This window comes from Lutjanus erythropterus, chromosome 9, assembly GCF_056507025.1.
Source record: "Lutjanus erythropterus isolate fLutEry1 chromosome 9, fLutEry1.hap2, whole genome shotgun sequence".
Classification (NCBI taxonomy): Eukaryota; Metazoa; Chordata; class Actinopteri; order Lutjaniformes; family Lutjanidae; genus Lutjanus; species Lutjanus erythropterus.
The window spans coordinates 42,769,198-42,790,955 of record NC_139325.1 but is presented as its reverse complement, the minus strand read 5'-3'; the positions used below and the strand labels follow the sequence as shown (position 1 = coordinate 42,790,955).

Genomic DNA, 21,758 nt, shown 5'->3' with positions numbered 1-21,758 from the left:
TGGTTGACACTAAAAGCGTCCCACACATGAACAGTCCCTCCACACTGGCTGTGCCATGGTTTTCCTATGGGGAGGGTGCTGGTGCCTAACTAGATGGAAGTGAAACCCTTGGCATGGCGGACCGGTCATTTGGCACTGAGATCTACACTCAATGTTAAAATGATCTACATTTTGACCTCAGTTGATCCTTTTAAGCCCAACAGATAACACCTGCATGTGATGATGTAGCCAGAAGTGATACATGAAAGCAGGGGAAGGGGAAGAGAGTGATGGAAAAAAAAGTGTGTCAGAGTTCTTCATAAAACATTAAAAACATTACGCAATCTTGCCAGGAACAGCAATGCATGGTGAAATGTGAGCACTATCAGATTTATGAACATGCATATAGTTTACAAAGGTAGTTAAAAGTTAGCTCAGCTGTTTCTGCTGCGCCACACCTCATGTGAGTCAAGACTAAGTCTGTTATGGTCAGAAGGCAGCTTAAGGTTACATTCAGACCAAATCAGGCATTGTGGTGATTAGTGTTGGGTTGTGTGTCAGTGTGGACAGATTTATTTGTGCTCAAAATGTTAAGGGCTGTGAAACAATGAGAAAAGGTTTTATTTCTCTGATTCACTGGCTTTCTTGCGACCATTGCTCCCTCTCTCTATCCACTCTCTTGACCACCACTGCACTCTTTTTGCTATTTTGCAGCACAAACTGCCTGCCAGACGGAGATGCTGAAGCACTGAGGCACACGAAATAAACCAAGCAAGGACAGAAATGGCACGTACGGTCCACACAGTCCAGTTGGGTGGTACCTGGTTTCAGCGATATTTGAGGCTGATGGGCTTACATGATTGGCCATGCAGTATGACATCAGGTTTCAATTCTCCAAAAGCTGACTCTGTTTCAGCCCCGTTCAGGTGAAAGAGAGGCTCTGGCCTGATGTGGTCTGAATACAGCCAAAACACGGCGCTTGTTAGTGAAACTTAACAAGATTGTAGATATTATGGAACTGTGTCATTAATACATTTGCCTAGAAAATATGGAACATGCGTCCCGACAAAAGCAAAACCCATCAAAAATATTAATTTTGTCAGTGTTTATGTGTTTAGGGTTTTTCCCCAGTCGAACAGTAAAACAGCAGGTGTTACATTTGCATGCTTGTGTATGTACAGTAACTATATAAATACAGTGCCTGTCAAAAGTTTGGGCACATCTTCTTCAATGTTTAAACATTATTTTTATTACTTTTCTACATTGTAGATGAATACTGGTGAAATTAAAACTAAGAAATATCGATTTATATGGAATTATGTCGTAAGAAAAAGATCTGAAAAAACGTCAAAATGTTTTATATTTTAGCTTCTTAAAAATTAAACAAGACTTTTGCACATTGGCTTCTGTTGCTTACGTCTTCTCGCTTTTTATTATCGACCCATAGTTTTCTCTTACACACCTGTCGACCTAAGTGCACAAAAGTGGTTTGGTAACTGCTAACTTTTGCTTTAATGACACACTGTTGGTCTGATCTGAAGCATTTCTTATGAAAAATAAAGAAAAACTGTTTGAGAAGTGTGTCCAGACTTTTGACTGGTGCTGTAAATGTGAAACATGCCATTTGGTAAAACCTAACAAACGCTGTTTGGCACGTTTCTCCACTTCCCTCCGATTTAATGAGGTCAAGGCCGCAGAAATGATTCTCGTGTACAGATGATAAACATTTGCTCCAAGTTTGCCTTTTTACTGACATTGCGCAAAAACAGGACATACTGGTTGCAGTGGTTACTGACAAAATGCATGTGTGAGGAAAAAAAACATTATCAGACATCTTGATAAGGCAGCATGGTGTTGCAGTACAAGCTGTTGCAGTACGAGTCAGTGAAGCGTGCATGACAATAAGAAATTATATATACAGTGACAAAAATGGTTTTCTTCATGTTGTATCCTGAAGTGTCTCTTAGTAAAAATGATGCATTAAAAAAAACACATCAGCATTCAAATTATGAATTAAAATACTAAAGAAGAAAAAGATCATTGCATTTGTGAAATTTTACCTCCATTTCCTTTTTGTGACTTTTTAGGTCCAGTGTGTAATATTTACAGGGGTTTATTGGCAGAATATGGCAGAAAGGGAAAATAATATTCATGCTGTTATTAGTGTGTCATCACCTGAAAATAAGAACTGTTGTGTTTTTGTTTTCATCAAAGAGAAAATCTTTTGTAATATACAATCAAACATTATTAACTAGCATAACGTGTGGTTCTGCCCCTTTCCAATTCTATATTTCAAACAAGATCAGAGAAATTCATTTTAAGATCTTGTAAAACATTTACCCACTTAACACAATCATTTTTAACATTTTTGATAAAGATGCTAAATGAACCTTTTGTGACAGGGAGCCAGATAAATGTATCTTCACTGCTCCTCCTCGTGTTTACAAGGCTGGACTTCCTATTAACAATTATACTCAAAGATATTATTACTAAATTCAAACACAATAATAACCTTTGAGTTTCATGACAAATATTATAATTGTAATTGGCGGTAAATTTAGTTCTCCAAGTCTGTCTCAAACATTAATATTTTGCAGTTGAATTTAATTCCCACATGGATTTTCTTGTCCCTCCTGATTAAGATATAGTGTTGATATTGTTTATTTTATGTTAAGATGTTTTATTTTCTTAATTTAATTTGACTTGCTTACTTTCTTAATAATCGATATGATTAATATGGGTTGTTTACATGATGAATGCTCTTGGAACGAACCACTTTATGTATATTTTAGGATTTTGTTTTGCAGCCATCATATGTTCTCCTACATGCTTGGAAGCAGATTGACACGAGGTGTTAGCAATACGTGAGCTGACTGCTAAACATCACAACAAATACACAATGATCCTTTAAGTGATCAATTAATAACTGATGGAGTGATCTGAACATTTTTCAACACTAAACAAAAACCAAAAAACTCATTAAGAAATGTTTTCAAGACAAAGTCAGCTGACAATAAACAGAACAAAGTACACAACTACAACATTTCCAGATAAACAGAATAAACAGGATTAAGGACAGAGCAGATATTCCCAATTCAATCAAAGTATATTTCATGGAAACGTCAGGAAATCTTTGAAAGAAGTGTCCAACAGCACCACGGAGTGTAATTAGATGATCACTGTGCTTCCTGGAGTTGGTTCTCTGAGGTGCTGATGTCTTCTTGAACGGTGCTACACACCATCCACTGCTTCACGTAGTTAGAATTTGAGGTTTTGTGTCCATGAAATGAGTCTATCTGCTCTGCTATATTTGAATCTGAGGCTCCAGGGCTGCTGCACTCTCCAAAACCGCTATCAATCGTGTCCAAGTCCACGTGGGTGTAGCCGTCTTCTGAGTGCTCGTTTGAGATGAACGAGTCCAGGGAAACCCTCTCTGGTTCATGAAGCTGGACGTGCGGCTGGAAGTTTACATTTTCCACCGATAAGTCATTAGATATTCGGTTTTCATGGCGTGGTAGTATCTCAATCTGTCTATCCATCTGAGGCTCCTCTAAATCAAAGGCGGCTTGGTCTCCGTTGTCTTCTCCAAACGAACCGAAACTTTCTCCGTCTTGGTAGCTTCTGAGGGTGTGGACGGAGCTCTGCGACCCGACTTCCTCCTCAAACTCTTCCTCTCCAGACAGGGTCACGGTGTGGATGGAGATGTGTCCGGTGGAGTGACCGGTGCCCTGGGAACTGCCGCCGTCCTGGAAGAACAGCAGCGAGTTGCTGTGAGGCGGCAGCATATGGAGGAAATGTCCAGCTTGTCTCATCTCGTTGACTTCCCTGAAGCTTTGTTTCTCGTCGCTCCACTGGAGGATGTCGTGCTGCTTCTCGCTTTTCATCTGAACTTGAGAGTTGATCCTCAGGTAATCGTACTCGCTGAAGACGGGCTTCACCCACTCCTACAACAGAGCGAACAGAGGACATTAGTTTGGACTAAAAAAGAGCCAACACTTGCCTGTTTAAAGGAATATTTGCTTTCTTGCTGAGGGTTAAATGAGAACATGGCTCTTGACTCGATCAAGAACTTGTTCTAGTACACAACTTCCTGTAAAAATATTAACATAAACATTCAAGATACAACATGTAAATTTGTGAGCTTTAGAAGTGCTGGAAAACTGACACTGAGACTTTCTTAAGGGACAGTTTGGATTATTTGATACTTATTGATAATCAATGTATTACCTACTAATGTCATATTGATATTTTAGGCATTAAACAAGCCTGAATCTTATTTTTAAAGTCAGGTCTAAATATTCTAGTCCAGAATACTCTAGCAGTCAAATAAGAATTGAGTGGATCAGCATAACATGAAGGATTAACTCAAAAAATAACTAACAGAGCCACTTTTTGTGTTTTGTGATCAATTAGGAAACAATACTGCAGACATACAGTAACGGCAAGGTTTACTTTGAAGCAGTTTTGAAGGCAGACTCTTTGTCCGAGCTGTGGGTTGGTAAATCATCCTGTGCACGGCAAAATGATGAGAAATACAAGCAGAGGACTGAGTTTCTGCAGCCACCGCCACATACTACAGCTGCATCGTAAGTGATGATTAAAAGTGGCTGTTTCTATGAGTCTATAGATTATTTTTGTACAAAAATGCTGCTCATTATGCCTTTAATGTGTGACTCTCCCCACAAGTCTACGTGGCTTTACATCAACCCACATGTGTTACTGAAATTTAAAGCTTCAGCAGCCGCCTGTAGCATCCATTCAGCAAAGTGATGACCAGATAAGCATGAATCAGTTTCTTCATGCAAGAGGCCACCACATCCTGACGCTCAGAGCTCATCAGCATCACTGATTCATTTGGTTCGCTGAGAAAAAGCTGCAGTCTGCACCACAAGAGTCAGATAGTGCAGTTAAACTAGAACAATGATTACTAAAAGAGCTGGTTCAGCCTGTTGCAGTGATCCTAAAGAGGTGACGTACCAAAAAATACATTAAGATGCTGGGGATGAAGGATTGGACTCGACACACTACAGACATTTCACTCTCGCACAGTTTCGCTTTCACAAAGTCAGCCTATTTGTGAAGAAATGTTCCTCCTCTGGCTGAAGGTAATATGTCCAGGTCACGTTTACGGTCAGTTACAAATCCTAAAAGCGTATTTCAACTCTGTCTCTGAGCCGGACACATTAGAGATGAGAGATTAAGAAAACATGTTAAATTGAAATACTCATTTTTCTACGCTACAGCCACGGTGTCCTCCTTTGAAATTTCTATTCTGATCCCTAACTTGTGTTTTTGTTTGCCTGAATGTGAGCTGAGTTGTAAAAATATCATGAATAATCATTTTGAAGGAGTGGATGTTTATAACGGTTGTTTGGCAGGCAGCAGGCAGGCAGTCAGTGGGTTGACTGGCTTCACTTTACACTGACAGACTAACAGTTATACACAGCTGATCAGCTGATCTGCACTTCTGCAGAGATCCTGCAGCTGCCTGAGCTCGCTAAAGTCTGGGGAGGAGGAGGAGGAGGCGGGAGGAAACAACTCACTTCACCCATTTACTGTGTATTAAATAGGATTCCAACCTATTTAATACACAGCTCTGCTTTATACTATTATTGCATCAGATTTAGGATGATCTGCATATCTGTGATTTATAAACTATAGTCCAGTTTGTGGAATTTGAGAACGCAAATATCAAACTAAGCCTCATTCATATAAAATAAAATCTCAATGATGGGAGACTGGTGGCAAATTAAATGTAATTTGCTTTGTGGAGTATTTGAAGGTATTTAGATATTTAAACTCCTCCGGCCAGAATGTAGATTATTCCACATCTTTTATTGCTCCTAAAACCACCAATGAAGTCCTGAAAAGGCCTTCACAGCCTACACAAAGTAATCTGCATTTAATCCTCACTTAGCTCAGTTTAGCACATTCAGTAAGCTTTAGTGAAGAAAATACCTTTTCTGTTATCTGTTCATCTCTTCCACTCTGACAGTAAAGTCTGTTCCCGTCGTTATGTGCTGCAGCAGCGCACTCTGCTGACCAACGTTTGTAACTGCACACAGAGGTAGCTGTCTGTCCCAGAGCTATTATAGTTTTGTACTATTAAACTATTAATTAAACTGTCAATTATTTTCTCAATTAATTGATTAGTTGTCAGAAAATGGTGATAAATGTCAAACAGTGTTTCCTAAAGTCTAAGATGATAAAGAAACCAAAACACATTTATATCTAAGAAGCTGGAATATATCATTTTGACTTTTTTCTTTAAATATTACTGTAACAGATTAAGTGACAGTCAAATTATTTGGCAGTTAATTTAAGAATTGATTTATAATCAGTTAATCATTGCAGCTCTATATAAACCAGCAACACTCAGATCTTAAGTTTTCTGAAGACTAGAAAACTTGATTTATTGGTTTCACCTGATTAACAGCTGTTCTTTACTGGACACTTGTTCCATCATCTTAAACATGTTTGTTCATGTTAACATTATTATGTAAATCACACATATTTCTAGGTATTTTTATGTGTTTTGCATGTGTTTCAGGTTTCTTTTGTTATGTAAAAGGAAATATATTTTAGTCTATCCCTGGGTGTCAAAGGACAGAAACAAGAATTTACATTAGGGGAAAATATAAAAAGGTGATGGAAGAGATAACAATAGAAACATCGTAGGATAATGAAAAAAAATTAAACCACATAATTTCACTTTGTGCCCCTATCAAGTGAAAAACATGCTGTTTTTAGCGTGACACAATGACACATCAAAGAAGAGAAATCAATGTAGCAGGGGTATTTTCCACTGGGGTGGAACAGGTTGGGGTGACAAACACAAATATCAACCCACAACATGTCAGACAGATGAAAAACGAAAGACCTCTTGAAGCCCCTGCACACTGAGTCATTCACCTCATGGAAGAACCTTAAACGTGAAAGCAAGGGAAAGTCCCAGTGAGCGAGCTCCAGATGTGCTGAAAGTCCCCTCTTGGGCAACACCTGCTGGGCCAATTTGGAAATTACAGACAATGTCCGCTGAGCTGAGAGGTGGTTTGTTTTCTCTTACCTTGAAGTTCCCTCCATAGTTGCTGTAGAGGGGCTTGAAAAAGTCATCCGGCTTGGGGACGAATGTAATCAGCTGGAATTTCCTCTGCAAATACCTGAAACAAATATGAAATTATCTCAGACAAAGAATGGAAACAGACACTAAAACATAACCCGAAATTTATAATTCAAATGTGCTGTGTCACTTGAGGTTATTTCATTTTCGGTACGTGACTTCTGCAGAAGCAAAGTCATGAGAAGAGCTTTCTAATTCACAAGCAATAATGCTGATGGCACAAAACAGCTTTCATGTGAATTAATATAATATATTAAGATGATGTCAGGAGTCACAGTTATCTTCTCACTCTCACGCCAACTGACGGTCAAATTTAGTTTATTAGACCACAACACGTTGCTGGAGTCTCACAGGAAAACAGAGCTGCAGAATCTCCCTAACCACCATTGACCAGTTTTCAAATGTAAAAGAAAAAGGAAGCCACGTTCACGTGTGTGTGCACGCCATCTGAACTGGGTGTGTGTGGTGTGACGGTGTGTACGTGCAAGTGAAGCTGTTTTCCTGTGAAACTCCAGCGGTGTTTTGTGGACTGAAAAACTAAACCTGGCCTTCAATTAACACGAGGGTGAGAAGATACTGACTGAAATTTCATTTTTGGGTGAACTATCCCTTTAAAATGAAACAGATACCAACAGAGTCCTTCATTTGCGACATTTTTCTGTGTCTTCATTACGTACAACTATGTGAATAAAAGCATTCCTGAAATAATCCTTCTGCATTTTCTGCAGTGTTTCCCCTTTAGTGTATTTGGCAGGTCGCCCGCCCTGGGTACAAAAAGGATCACCTGCAGGTATCGTTCAGTACTTAATTATTTTGGTCAATACCTTAAAGGTATTGATTACCAAAACCTTATTTTATTTATGTGATTGTATTTTATTTGTTATTAGTAACAGACTGAAGCCCTAACATCGTCAGTAGTTTTCTGTGGAAATCGGGTGAATTTATTAACTGACATTTTGAACGCTTAGAAAGTAACTGAGGTCAAAACCGTGGCAATCATTCGCTAATTTACAGCGTTAGTTTTCATCCATTTAGCTGCAGATAGTTTTGAGTGTCGTATCAGAAACATGCACTCAGCTGCCAGTTCATTAACTACAACTGACTACAAGTAATACAGTTTAAAACGATGTTGATGTGAAACTGAAGGAAGACCATTTCTTAGAAAGAAAACGAAAGGATGTGGGGGGAAATTAAAAAAAGAAAAAAGACCTATAGAGAACATCTTTATGTTAAAACCTGTCAGTGGGTTTGGTGACGTGACTGAGACAAACACAAACCAGCAGCTTGTTCAACAGGAAAGTTCAGTCTAATAATGATGCATAAGTAGAGCTGCAACAATTAATCAATTAGTTATCAATTATTCAATTAATCACCATCTACTGTGATTGCGAATTATGTTGTCTGTTGTTTTTATTGGTGAGAAACAGTAACATTTCTTGTGCTGGTGGGACATTCAGGTTAATTCTACTGTACTGAGGATTCCTGCAGTAAATCATCTGTTCATGAGGATTTTAAAACCACAGAGGTGCTGATTCAATATGATCTGTGGAGGCTGCAGTTTCTGGTCTCGTTTCTAATATTCTGTTGGCGCTCGTTGATATAAAAGCAGTGGACAAAATACTGGAAAGTCCCTGCAAGTATAAAGAACGCAACAACAAACTGCAGCCACCAAGATGACCATACATCTGAGTCAACACCTCTCATAAACAATTAAAAAAAGCCTGAACATTACAGCCTTTACTGAGGGAGGATCAGTTTTAGCTCAGTGCACTGAGTGTACAGTATATCACATCTGGTTTCACTAATGAGGCGCACTGCCACAAGCTTATATAAGTGATGCACTGAACCAAAACCAAAGCTGAAGTCAGAGAAGGTACCATCTTATGTCTTTGTCTAAATTGAATTTAAGCAAACAGAAGATTGTAAATGCTAAGTTCTTTTACTTTTTTGAGCTCGTCTGTTTCTTGTAAGCCCTTCGCCCTTCATAAGTGAGGTGTTCTCGGTTCTCTGACACTGATGCTCTGCATGACTTCCTATGTCTGCTAGCCATTTCAGTGCAAAGTGCTGCTGCATGTACAGCACAGCAGTGGTTTCTCTATATGTGGGAGGTGATGCCAGGAAAGTGTAGACTGAAGCAGAGAGAAGCTTCTCTAATCATTTACTGGAAGACTAATGTGTTGCTGACTTTAAGAATTAACTAGCTTCTACTTCGCCCCGTCATTTTTCTGTGCAGTGACTGCAGATTCACTTATGTGTAAATTCAAAAGGAATTTTAACCTTTTACATGATTTGCATGTTGTTGTTTTTCCATAATTATAAGCATTGGTTCAGTCAAAATGTATTAAATGCTGCAAGTTTCTTCAAAAGTTAGTAGTATTTGTCATTTTGTTTTAGTATTTTGTATCTTTTACTTTATTAACAGTATTCATGTTTGTTTTAAGTTCTGTCTTTTACCATGAATCTTGCATTTTTTAGTTTTTATATTGTACATTTTAAACAACAATAATAACTCAACATCATTGTTAATGAGCGCCAGCCCTCAAGGATTTTTCGAGGTTATGTAGGGTCATATCTATCATATCATATCTATGCACATATAAAAAGTCCTTTTGAAGTCATTTGGTAAAAGTTATGAAGTGGCAAACCGCACTGTACTTTGGGAAATATGGAAATGTGAACCATCGAGAATTTCTTATCAGAGTTTCTGAGTTCTGCAGATAACTGATCAGTATCAGCATCGCCAAGGTTCAAGATTCAAATCGCTCTGGAGCCATGAGAGCTGGAAACACAAACGGGGTTAAAATATATTCAAAAGAAAGCAACTCCAGTGTTTGCAGTACTCACGGTTTTTGTGAAAAACACAGCGCCACAAGACCAAGGAGGAGAATGACGGACAGGGGGATGTACCACCAACAATCACTGAATCCTGAAAAGGAGACATAACATTTAAAATATGTACTGTGTGAAGGATCAGTACAGAAGTACACACTTTTATGATTATTTGAGGCATAAAAACACAACAAAAGCAACATCTGTGACTGGCCTCAACAGTCTGATTGATCATGTGAGACAAAAGCAGATTATTGGTTCCAGGCAGGAAAACTAATAAAGAAGGAAGGTACATTAAATCTCTATAGAACATTTGATGCTTCAGACTTTGGTGTCTGAAGAGACACTCACATGTGTTCAGTCACTAAAACAGTACATGACGTATGTGAGATTTTTTTTTTAGCATGTCCAACACCTTTAGTGTGAGACTGGTGAGGTGCAAACTATTTCTGGGGAAATATTACAGTATACAAGCACTGAACACTCCGGTATAAATATCCCACAATGCAATGCAGTATGGACGACAACAACAACGAAACAGACCGTGATGGGCAGGGATCCAGGCAGCTTTAGTGTAAAATCAATAATACTTCTGTTTCAATTCAAGTGCAGGTTCACTTTGTTAGGCGCAGCATAGTTTTCAAATTTGTTGTTGGCACAAGTCAACATGGTTACATGTCTTCAACCAGCAAGGAGGCTCTCAGGAAGTGATGTCATATATGCTAAGTAGTTTGTCCAAAAATATATATACTACTGGCAGTGTTGAGCATGCTATCAGAGGCCAACATCTGGAAAATCAGTCAGTATGAGTTCTTTAATGTCTTTCTTTTTTTTAGTACCACTTCTTCATCAGAGGTCATACGACGTAGATATGTTTTTGGTTTTGGTGAGCGTCTCCATGCAGCTACCGTGATCTTCAATAGATCTGGCACCAACGTCTGGCACCGTGCAGAGCAGAGAACGTTCTGCAGTGATTTAATGGTCCATTCTTTGGTGGCAGTTTTACTGACGCTTACAGGAGATGCAACGTCAATCAAGCTATTTGGAGATAAAAAGCAAATAAACAAAATACTCTTGACAAAATCAGTCAGAATCTTATTCTCTGAATTGTTTTCTTTCATTTTTCCTCATCAAAGGTCACAAAACATCAATAGACGTGTTGGGTTTCAATGTGTTTCTCAGTGCATCTTCCATAAGCTTCAATAGAACTGGCACCAACATCTGGCACCGACGTCTGGCACCAACATCTGGCACCGACGTCTGGCACCGACGTCTGGCACCGACGTCTGGCACCGACGTCTGGCACCAAAGCAGAGCATAAAGTGTTTGTTAGGGTCGCGTCTAGAAGGGAACCCAAAATTTGCAAAACTCCCACAAGATTTGTGCGCACTGCTTCTTTGTCATGTACGTTTTACAAAGTCCAGTTAACACAAAACTTAAAGGAAACTTACTACAATAGATTTTGGGGCTTTAAGCCCGACTCAAACTCTTTTTGAAAAAGTTTTGCCAGCAATTAATCTGTCATTGAAATAATTTACTTTTCCGCTTTAGATAAATTTAAATCTTTAAGTTTTACAAACTCAAATGTTTTTTTGTTTTTTTTTTTAATCTAAAGAAAATCATCTTATCATCTCAACAAAAGTAAAATAGTTTGGTAAAACTTTTTTCAAAACTTAAGAGTTTGAATCAGACTCAAAACAAATCTATTGAAGTAAGTTGCCTTGAATTTTTTTATAGTGTAATTCTGATTTGTAATGTGAAACACTGTGGTTGAGATCTGTGGAGGTTTAGGGACAGAAAACAGTTGGTTAGTTTGGGGAAGACCCTGGTTTGTATTAAAATGATCGCTCTCATCAGATCTTTTGCAGGTCTGGGGTTTCCTTCCAGACAGGACTGTTTGTTATGACCCTTCTTTCTTTTTTCGTTGCCTTGTGTCCAGGCTGGAGGCTTCTACCTTCAATCTCTGCAGAAGTCTCCCACTCTGTCCTCCATTCTGCGGTGGAGCTCCACTCGCTCCACGGACCCCTATAAAGATTCTCCTGACAAAATGTGGCCTGAACATCCACAGTGTAGTTGACAAGCGGCTGCAGCTTCCTGTGGTCTAACCAAGCGCGCCTTTCTCCTGCTGAAATGTAAAGTTCTGGATTCTGTCAGAAAGAAAGAAAGAAAAGTACAGATTTGCGTCAGCAGAGACTCTAGACGGTAATACGCTGCAACAGCCTCTGGAGTCCATTTTCGTTTTTGTTTTAGAGTTTGTGCTCACATATATTACCTTTGAGAAGCCTTTGGTTTCTCTCACACGAACACGGTACGTGAAACAGTCGTCTTCAGTGCTTCGGAGGTCCCAAGTGATGTTGTAGAATCCCTCAGAGTTTGTCACTTGAACATTGAAGGGAGGTGGAGGTTTCACTGTGAAAGTAAAGTCCCAGGGGGATCAGGGGAATATTATGAAATTGAAAATCTGTGAATGATGCTCTACACCACAAGTGAACATTATTTTTAGCTTCTGTCTTAATGTGGCGGGTAAAGCAGGTGGGGTGGCAGTTTACTGCCAGACAACAATGTGGGTAAGTTTGGAAAGTTGTATTATTCTTATCATCTCTGGGGTTTTTTCAACTGTCAAACAAAAGTGAGAGTTTAATATACAGTAACTTCTCAAGACTTTTGTAAAGAGGTGGCTGTATTCAACAAGAGCGAAAATGTTTGGAGTGTTTTACAAGCAACTAAAATGTCTAAAAATAAAAAGCTAAATAAAGTTGGATGTTACAGAACTAGATAACAGAACTCGGCTTGTGGCGTAGAAATATAAATCTGAAAAACGTCTGACACAGTTACTCAGTATCGTCCACAGACCTCGCTGTCAGCAGTTTCATGTAGGAACTACTTTCCATCGATGATAGAATCTACCGGGACAACTTTCTTTTGGTACAATCTACCGGAACTACTTTTTTTGTCACGTAACTGGGTCATGATTTCTGGAAAGAGATGTTGGTGTCGTATTTTTTTTTGAGCTTTGAGCTCCATAAACTGAAGACTAAAACTAAAGCGCTGTTAATCTCATTACTGTCGACAGAAGGCAGAAATCTCTAGATGATATCTCTGAAACATGGCAACTCACCAAAAACATTCTAGATGGACACATATCTCTACTGGTAAGAGGAAAATATGTATCTTTGATTTTGGGGAGAACTGTCCCTTTAAGCTGAAAGGATTCAGAGGAATTAACATTTAACTTCTTATCAAAACACATTAAGGACATATTCTGATGCCACAAAAGATGTCATAAGCGAAGTATTAGCTGTGAACTTTTGTCGTTTCTGTGGTATTGCCTTATCCGTTCAGCAGAAATGACAGATAGTGAAATGTCAAATCACGTATTATTATCAGTTTAACTCACCCACATCACTCAGGAACCAGCTGGATGACTCACTGCTGCTCATTATTACTGGATCACCCCGTTGTTGTCTGACTGTTGAAGTACACTCGGTTCCAACCGATGCAACGTCATATAAGTCCTCTGGATACATGATGCACCAGGACTGAGGCGGTTTGACTTCACAGCTGCCATCAACCTCACTGTCTTCACCACTGAAACAAATAAACAGCGTCTGTTATAAGCGTGTAGTTTCCATGTGATCGTTTTAGAGCAGAACTGATAACATGCAGGTACATGAAACATTTTAATCTCATCATTAATGTATCAAATACATGAGACAGGAGCAGCAGCTGCTGTTGTTTACCTGCCGACCTGTTTCATAGGAGGAACATTGTGATCGTGTTTCACCTGAGCACAAGGGCTCAATGTTCAGTGTTTCCTCTACAGCCCGCCACTCCTTCAAATTTCTTTTTTTTTTCTTTTTTTTTTTTTTATTGTTGACGCAAACACACCACCGCCGCATCTCTCCGCCTTCAGAACAGACTCCTGTCGGTTACTTGCGAGCACTGAGGTAAACTGCAGATAACTATCTTGCTCAGTATGGAAATATACTTGCGCGTGCTCATTTGCATGATGCTGGCATTGTTTGGGGGACGCGGTCGTCAAGCACGTCAAGCACCTAGGTGACAGGGCGGAGTCAGAGGAGCGAATTCCCGAATTACAAATAAACAATAAAGCAGCGAATCACCGGCCGGAGAAGAGGTAGACGTAAGTTATTAGCTTGAGATAACTGGACATAGATTTTACAAGTTAAACAGACGTTCACAACATGTTGATGACCAGCTAACGTTACGTAACTTATCGGTAGTTTAAGTTCATTTGGCCCGGTGCCAACTCAGTGTCGCTAATGTGAGTAAACTCATTGATAGTATTAGGCTGACGTTAATATCTACACACCATTATGTAACAACTGACTTTCTCAGATGAGTTTAATGAAATATTTCTCTAAGAAGAGAAACGGAACGGAACTTTTTTTACATCTTGGCCACTTGGGCAAGTGAGTTTCCAGATTTACTTGCCTGACATGATGTTTTACTTGCTCTGGGCAAAGAGTCAAGTCTTACTGGTCGGCCCTGCGCACTAGAGGCCGAACACTACATCAGCTGGGTTGATTTCTTTATTCTGTTATTGACTGATCTGACAATTATTTTCTCAATTAATTAAATTATCCTTTTGGCAAAAACAGTAAGTCAGTGGGGTTTTTACTTGAAAAGTGATTAAAACAGTTAATTGACTGTCAAAATCTTTGCTGCAGTTTAGTTTTGTGTCGCCATTACTTAGTCTGTCCACTAGGGAGTACTTATGAAGTACTTATGTTTCAACTGTAAAATGTCCCGCTTGGCACATATCTTATTGCAATCCTTTCATAAACAAATTTAAAAGTAGAAAATGTGGGACTGGATTTTGACTGAAATGAGGGAAAGTCATTATTTAGAACCAAGTGGTGAATCAGAGAAATTAAACGCTACTCTCTGGCACAAGTTAACATGTCCACACCTCTGCACAATGCTGGATTTTGTGTGAACGCAGCAGGAGTGAATGCTTCATCCTGCCTGTGCCCTCCAGTCCGCTCTGCCTGTGTGTGTGTGTGTGTGTGTGTGTGTGTGTGTGTGTGTGTGTGTGTGTGTGTGTGTGTGCGTGCATCTCTCTCTGCAGCCCTCACAGACAGAGAGCAAAGGAAAGAGACAGAGAATGCGAAATGTAATCTTTGGTCGCAATCACAATCTGTGCAGTGCTTTAGCTGGGGGCCACATGCTGCTGACCAAAGGCTGAAGCCCAGAAACATCCCTTAAAATATACATTAAATATGCAAAATATGATACAATAAGAAAATGCAGGTAGAGGGATGGGTCTCTGCAGGTACAGACACCACCACATACTTCTAGCAGGTCAGAAGTGATGATTTAGAGGGATTATTCTATTATGACTCTACATACTTTTGTATGCCTTTAAGGAATCCGTCTAAAATGTTTGTTAATGTCACATTTTTATGTAAAAGAAAAAAGAAAAATTAATGGCATGTAATGTAGCCCCATTTTTTTCTCCAGTCTTAAAAGGGCTCTACTCCTTACACCCCTGTCAACAAAACATGACATAAATTTGACATTATGAGCTCAGTCAAAGGTGATAATAATGAAAACACTGTGATGGAAATTTCCAACAGGCAATGCTCTGAAGAAGGTGCGATTTCATGCACTAGGTCATAAGTCAATTCAACACCCTGCAGTGTTTCCATGAGATAAAAGCAAATGTTCCAAAGCATCTCGATTCTCAAAAGCCTCCAGAAAGTTGCCCAAAAGTCAATAAGAAGTGGCAACATAGGATGGATATATCAAAATGTTACTGATGCTGATGTTACTATTACTACTAAGAGTTTAATATTCAAAATGACCAAACTTGGTGAGGCATTTGAATTAAAGCTAGTGATGCTATGATGAAGCCACACACTGTATAATGCACCAGCTAACAGGGGCACTAAAGACAGCTCATACCTGCAGCTGACTTCGATCAAGACAGAATATGTCGGCACGGCTGAGCAGGAACAGTTCAGTAAAGTATCGTAGTCAGTCGAGCAGGTGACGTTGCACAAAGACGTGACTGCAGCAGAAAAGAAAAGCACAGTCATACAGTTATACAGGGTTGAACAAACTGTATTTAGTGATTTCAGCGTTCATGCTCTGTTTGTTGTAAACGGTTTGTTTACCATGGAAATCTCACTGAAGTTACAAAAAACAGTTTTTAAAGAAAACTTGCCGATGGCCACACCATCAAGACAAACACACAACAATGTACAAGAGTAAATTACAATGGAAAAATTGAGCAGATTAAGTAGGGAATTAGTTTTTCACATCATTTATCAGTCAATTCATATCAATACAAGAACAAGAAACTGATTTGACAAGGCGACTTACCACCATGAACAAACAACGTGAGAAGATTCAGCAGCAACAAGGAGGACACAGTGTTAAGAGCCATGGGGACGACCTGCTGTTATCAGCCGCTGGTCAGACAGGAGGAAACCCAGCAGCTGAAACTAAATATAGACCCAGTCGGTTTGAATTTGTTTTGTGGTTAAAACAAGCAAACTCACAAACATAAAACCAAACAAAAATTAGAGAAAAAAAATGCAGCCTCCTTGCAGGATTTGCTGCTAAACTGGGACAAAGGTTTGTTAGTTAACGAAGAGACAAGAGCTCAAAAATCCATCTACAATCTCTCCTGTGATAAACATCATCATTAACATGGAGCTCAACATTTAAACACATTTATAACAGAGCATCAACATTTACTCGTCAGAATGAAATACTCTTAAATGATCTCTCAAACCAGGAACCAAGAACACTTTCAGGCAAATCTTCTGTTCTCATTTTTACTACCATTAAAGAATCAACCATCTTACCTCTGTTGAATTTAAAATTCTGCCACTGGATCAGTTAAGAAGTTTACCAGAGTCACCAGAGCACTGACGCCTGTGTGAGAATCTTTAGTGGAACAATGTCAGAGCAAACGCGTCATCATCAGTGGCGTGACTAAGGATGTGGTTTCAGACCCTTTAGCGGCGTCTGTGTGGTGCCTCCCCACCACATCCACACTGCCGCTATGAATATGCAATAGTTAACCCGAGACGAACAAAGAGTCAACAGGAAACTGAAATTATTATCTACAAAATCATTTAGTCATTATTTTTATGACACCCAAGCAGACAAAAAAAATATTTACATCATCTCAAAAATATATATAATATATAAACATATATATAATTTTATTTTTCTTTATAGAGAACAAGTACTAAATCCATTTTCAGTTAAGGAAATGACAGGAACATACAGAATACCCAAATAATTTATCTTCTACTGGCTGATGCAAAATGTATTATTACAAAGTACCTCCTTGCTCGCATCATTTTTAACATTTACTCAAAACACGACCAATACATGTTTCAGTACTGAAATGATTTGAAACACTGACACGAGAGACGCTTTTTGATACTTTTCAAAAGACCCTTATCACACACCTACACTCTACAATAACAGTTTATTTGGGGTTTTCTGCAGTTTCCAGCAGAGTGTGTCTTGTATGAAGCTAAATGAGTCATCATCTGGCTGTGCAGCCCCTCCGCGCTCACTCTTAATAATTACATTTTCTCAAAATGTAATTAACTCCAGAGCATTTTGAGCTATACACTCTCTTCACCAAGAGTTGAACCATAAGAGTGAGTGTAACAGTTCATCTAAATGCACACAATACACACTACAGCACAATAACAGGATTTTTGTATACTGGGTGGGCCTTTGTGGTATTTAAATCACCACGTAGGTGTGCAGACGTGTCTCGTTTAATGTCACTGTATTAGTCAAAGCCAAATGTCATGCTATCAGACAAAAACTACACAAAGCTTAACACCTGTAGTGCTCTGAACCACATAAGCAACATGTGACAAAAGCACAAACTGAACACAAAAGCTGTTCCTATCATTGCTCTTGAGCCAAGCGCTGCTCTTAAAGGACACTGCGCAGGATTTCATGGTATCAAGTGGTGAGCAAACCTTTAATTCCAAAAAAAGTTGGGACATTGTGTAAAAGGTAATTAAAAACAGAATGCAATGATTTGCAAAAACCTTTTGATCTATATTCAGTTGAATGCAACACAAAGACAAGAATCAAGAACCATTAATCAATCTACAGTCTGACAGCCATGTTGGATCAAAGGCAGACTGACGGTGGTGACCCGTCTGCAGCTTTTCACTGCGTGCTTTGGTTGGAGGTCCGTTTTAAAATATAAATTAAATAATGGAATTTAAAAAAAAATCTACAACTTGAATTTCTGTGTGGGCGTCCTGTTGGGAGGGCGGGGCGTCTGTTGGGGGGGCGGGGCGTCTGTTGGGAGGGCGGGACGTCTGTTGGGGGGGGGGGGGGCGTCTGTTGGGGGGGGGGGGGGGGGGGGGCGCCCTGCCAAATACACTATAGGGGAAACACTGTGACAGTTCAAGCTTCTCAAATAGAGATTTAGCTGCTTTTTTTCTAATCTTACATTGTAGTAAATTTAACATATTTGGGTGTTGGACTGTTGTGTGGACATCTGACAGCATCACCTTAAATCAGCATTTGATTTTTTTTTCAACTGGAAAGAAAATAAGCTGTAGATTATCAGCAGCTGCAGTCCAGACGTGCTGTAGCTGCTTTTAAGAAGGGTCAGAAGGAGAGGATGCATCCCCCATGTCTGCTGACCATCTTTCATTATCCTGTAACACAGGAACAGTTAGAGCCTCAGGTCAAGTTCAGCGGCTTCAGACCAAACTGCTGAAGGTTCATGCCTAAAGCAGTGGTGCCCAACCCTGGTTCTCAGGGACCCCTGTCCTGCATGTTTCAGATGTTTCCCTGCTCCAACACACCTGATTCAAATGATCAGGCTTCTGCAGAGGCTCGATGATGAGCTGATCATCAGGTGTATGTGAATCAGGTGTGTTGGAGCAGGGAAACGTCTAAGACAGGCAGGACAGGGGTTCCTGAGGACCAGGGTTGGGCACCACTGGCCTAAAGCATACAGTCTAAATATAGCTGCTGTGTCTTGTACACACACTTTACTGCCACTAGAGGTCACTGTCAGGAGGTTTAACCTGCTGCACTTCACAGTTCCTCTCATTGTTTCGATGCTCTTCAGTGAAGTATAGAACACACTGTAAATGCACTTCCTTAACTTTCAGTGGTTTCTGTTTTTCTGAGTTATTTTTTATTTTTAACATACCGACCACAGACAGCAGAAAGCATTGTTTGCGCAACATTTAAGATGAGTGCAGACTTAACGTTCTCAGTTTTGTTCTGAAACTGAAGGAGGACAAAATGCAGATGTGACATGGAAAATTAAGTAGGAAATGCAGGTAATAGATTTCCAGTGTCATATTTTATATACTTTATTTTCAGTTTTGCCTATTTCCACTAAATAACTGCAGATATGAAGTTGTGTTGTAAAAGCAGGCTGTCTGTCTTTGTCGTCCTCTGCCATCTTAAGTCAGGAGGTTTTTGTTACAGCTTTTGTTCTTGTATATACCAGCATGCAGTTTTGGTGAGTTATTAAGATATCTCTCACATTATGTGTAAATCAAATGCAATATTATATCACATCTGATTTGATTAACTGGAAATATTCTTTGATGAATAAAGAGTCAAATTTACCTCTTAACTGTTTTTCAATGACTGAAATCTATAATATGTAACATGTAACAAGTTTTTTTTGTTTTAATGTGAGAGACCCTGCAGCGGCAGAAATGACATAGTTGAAATATTTAACCTTGAACATTACATCTTTTGCCTCTTTCAGCTCCATGGTGCGCTCTAGTTAAAGAGTCACTTGTGCACAAAGTTATCAAGTGCAGAATAAAATAAGAATTAAGGTACAATGGTAACAGGTGGTGACTGACACATCGCTAGCTTCAAATTAAATAAAAATTTGAGCACCTGTTACTTTAAAAACAAGGAAAAAAATAGTTGTGTGAGAGATAATCTACCTTTGTGGTTGTTATGCTGCGATCCTCTTCTCACTCGTCCCCAGTCTGATAAAGACAGTCACATGGCTGGTGACACACTGGCATGTGAGTCTTTCTTGTTCACTTGAGGACTTGATTATGCTGAAGCGCCACATAAAGTGCAAATGTTGCAGAATTGCCACTGTTGCACTCTGCAGGGACTGGTGGAGGTGTTGCTGTACCAAGACAGAGACAAAGATGTTTTGTGAACAAAGAAGGAACCATGTCTTCATGTGAGGGGGAAGTAGATTCTGACCAGACTGAAATATCAGGTCAACAACTGTTCTGGAGAAACTGGAGGTCAAACACTGAATGATTCTACCTCTGCTATGGAGGTGAGGATATTACTCATAGGGGTGGGAGTTACTGCCCTAGATGATGCCATTCTGTGACAACAACAATCTTGACGATATGACAAAACACTGAAAATTAGTTTTGGTTTAGAACTCAGAGCAGCTGTTGAGCTTAACTTGCTGGTTTTCTGGCTCCTTGTGCTTCTTCTGCTTTAAAGTGATGAAATGAGTTTGTTGCATTGCCCCTTTTGTTGTTACTGTTTTTGCACTTCTTAAATAAAACCATGCTTCACTGTACGTCTGTTCCTTTGTAACCAAACCAGCTCTACACTACTGAAGCTGCTTCCCTTTTTGCAACCAACTCCTCCACCATAAAGCCAGCAGCAACGTTACTCTCACTTTCAGCCACGCTTGTTGCTGTGCGTAACACTGTGACATCACTCTGTCAACAACTTGTCCCATGAGCATGATCACAATCTGACTTTTTTATCATGAAAAACAGACAGACAAAACAGCTTTAAATGTTACAAGCCCACAATAAAACCTTAAACCTGCTTTAAAATCTGCCAACTAAATACATTATTGTCTTTATTCTACATTATTTAATTATTTTATGTTTTTGCTAGTTTTATGTTGCATGTTATGTAAATAGAAATAAAGGAGTAATAAAAATGAATGACAATAATTTTATTTTAAATGAGGGTTTTTGTGGACTTAAACATGGCTTCTCAAGAGGCACATGACCAGATAAAACTTGGGGAAATTCTCTGGAATTTTGGGGTAAAAACAGTCCCCTAGACAATATCACTATTATTACTTTCAAAATAACCAAATACTGTTAAAGAAATATTGACTGTCACACACACACACACACACACACACACACACACACACACACACACACACACTTAATTTCAGTGACGGGAATATGCGGTAAAACCACAATACTATCCAGTCATGTACTCACTGGGGAACTCCGTTATGTTTTGCTCCTTTCGTTTTCACATGTTGCTGCTGTGTGAGTTTGAATCAGTTGTGACTGGTTTCTCCCCGAGGACGAGTCTGAAACAGTAAAAAACATGTCTTCATTTTCACTTTGCTCCAACCTTAAATCCACTCGCTGTCCCTCCACTTGTTAGTTCCACGTTTACAGCATATGAAACGAAAACCTGCTCTTGTGTAGCGTTATACAGTTGTAACTTGAACATTATGGAGTCATTAACTTTTGATAAATAGTCTAACAGCTAATCGATAACGACATTTTTTTCCCCAGGATGGCGAAGGCACGACCCGCCCTAGTCTGCTTCTGATTCGCTAAACCAACCCAATCCAACGAAAGCAACAAGTACTAACCAATCAGAGTGAGAGTAAAACCGGCGTCATGATTATGCTCGCCTGGGAAAAAATGGCTAACCGTTGACTCGCTAACTGTCTAACGGTTAGCTAGGATAGTAAAATAACTAGTAGCACAACAAGTGGGATGTTGTCACTGATGGCAGATGACATGTCAACTTTTGACGATTTGCTTTCATTAACAATTATTAAATTAAAAGTGAGAGGAGGCCCAATATGAACCCT

The 21,758-nt window shown here is 39.4% G+C and overlaps 1 protein-coding gene across 1 annotated transcript; it reads right to left on the bottom strand.

Moving 5' to 3' along the window:
* Positions 1 to 2,945: 2,945 nt before the first annotated feature.
* On the bottom strand, positions 2,946 to 21,238 carry LOC146322249 (uncharacterized). Its single transcript, XM_084727674.1, has 10 exons — positions 21,148 to 21,238; positions 19,870 to 20,063; positions 16,277 to 16,398; positions 15,857 to 15,962; positions 13,326 to 13,516; positions 12,201 to 12,337; positions 11,880 to 12,075; positions 9,944 to 10,040; positions 7,046 to 7,139; positions 2,946 to 3,923 (listed from the first exon to the last, which is right to left on the bottom strand). The coding sequence occupies exons 3-10, from the start codon at positions 16,338 to 16,340 to the stop codon at positions 3,156 to 3,158; spliced, it is 1,653 nt and encodes a 550-aa protein (XP_084583800.1). The 5' UTR covers positions 16,341 to 16,398; positions 19,870 to 20,063; positions 21,148 to 21,238; the 3' UTR covers positions 2,946 to 3,155.
* Between the last annotated feature and the right edge of the window lie 520 nt (positions 21,239 to 21,758).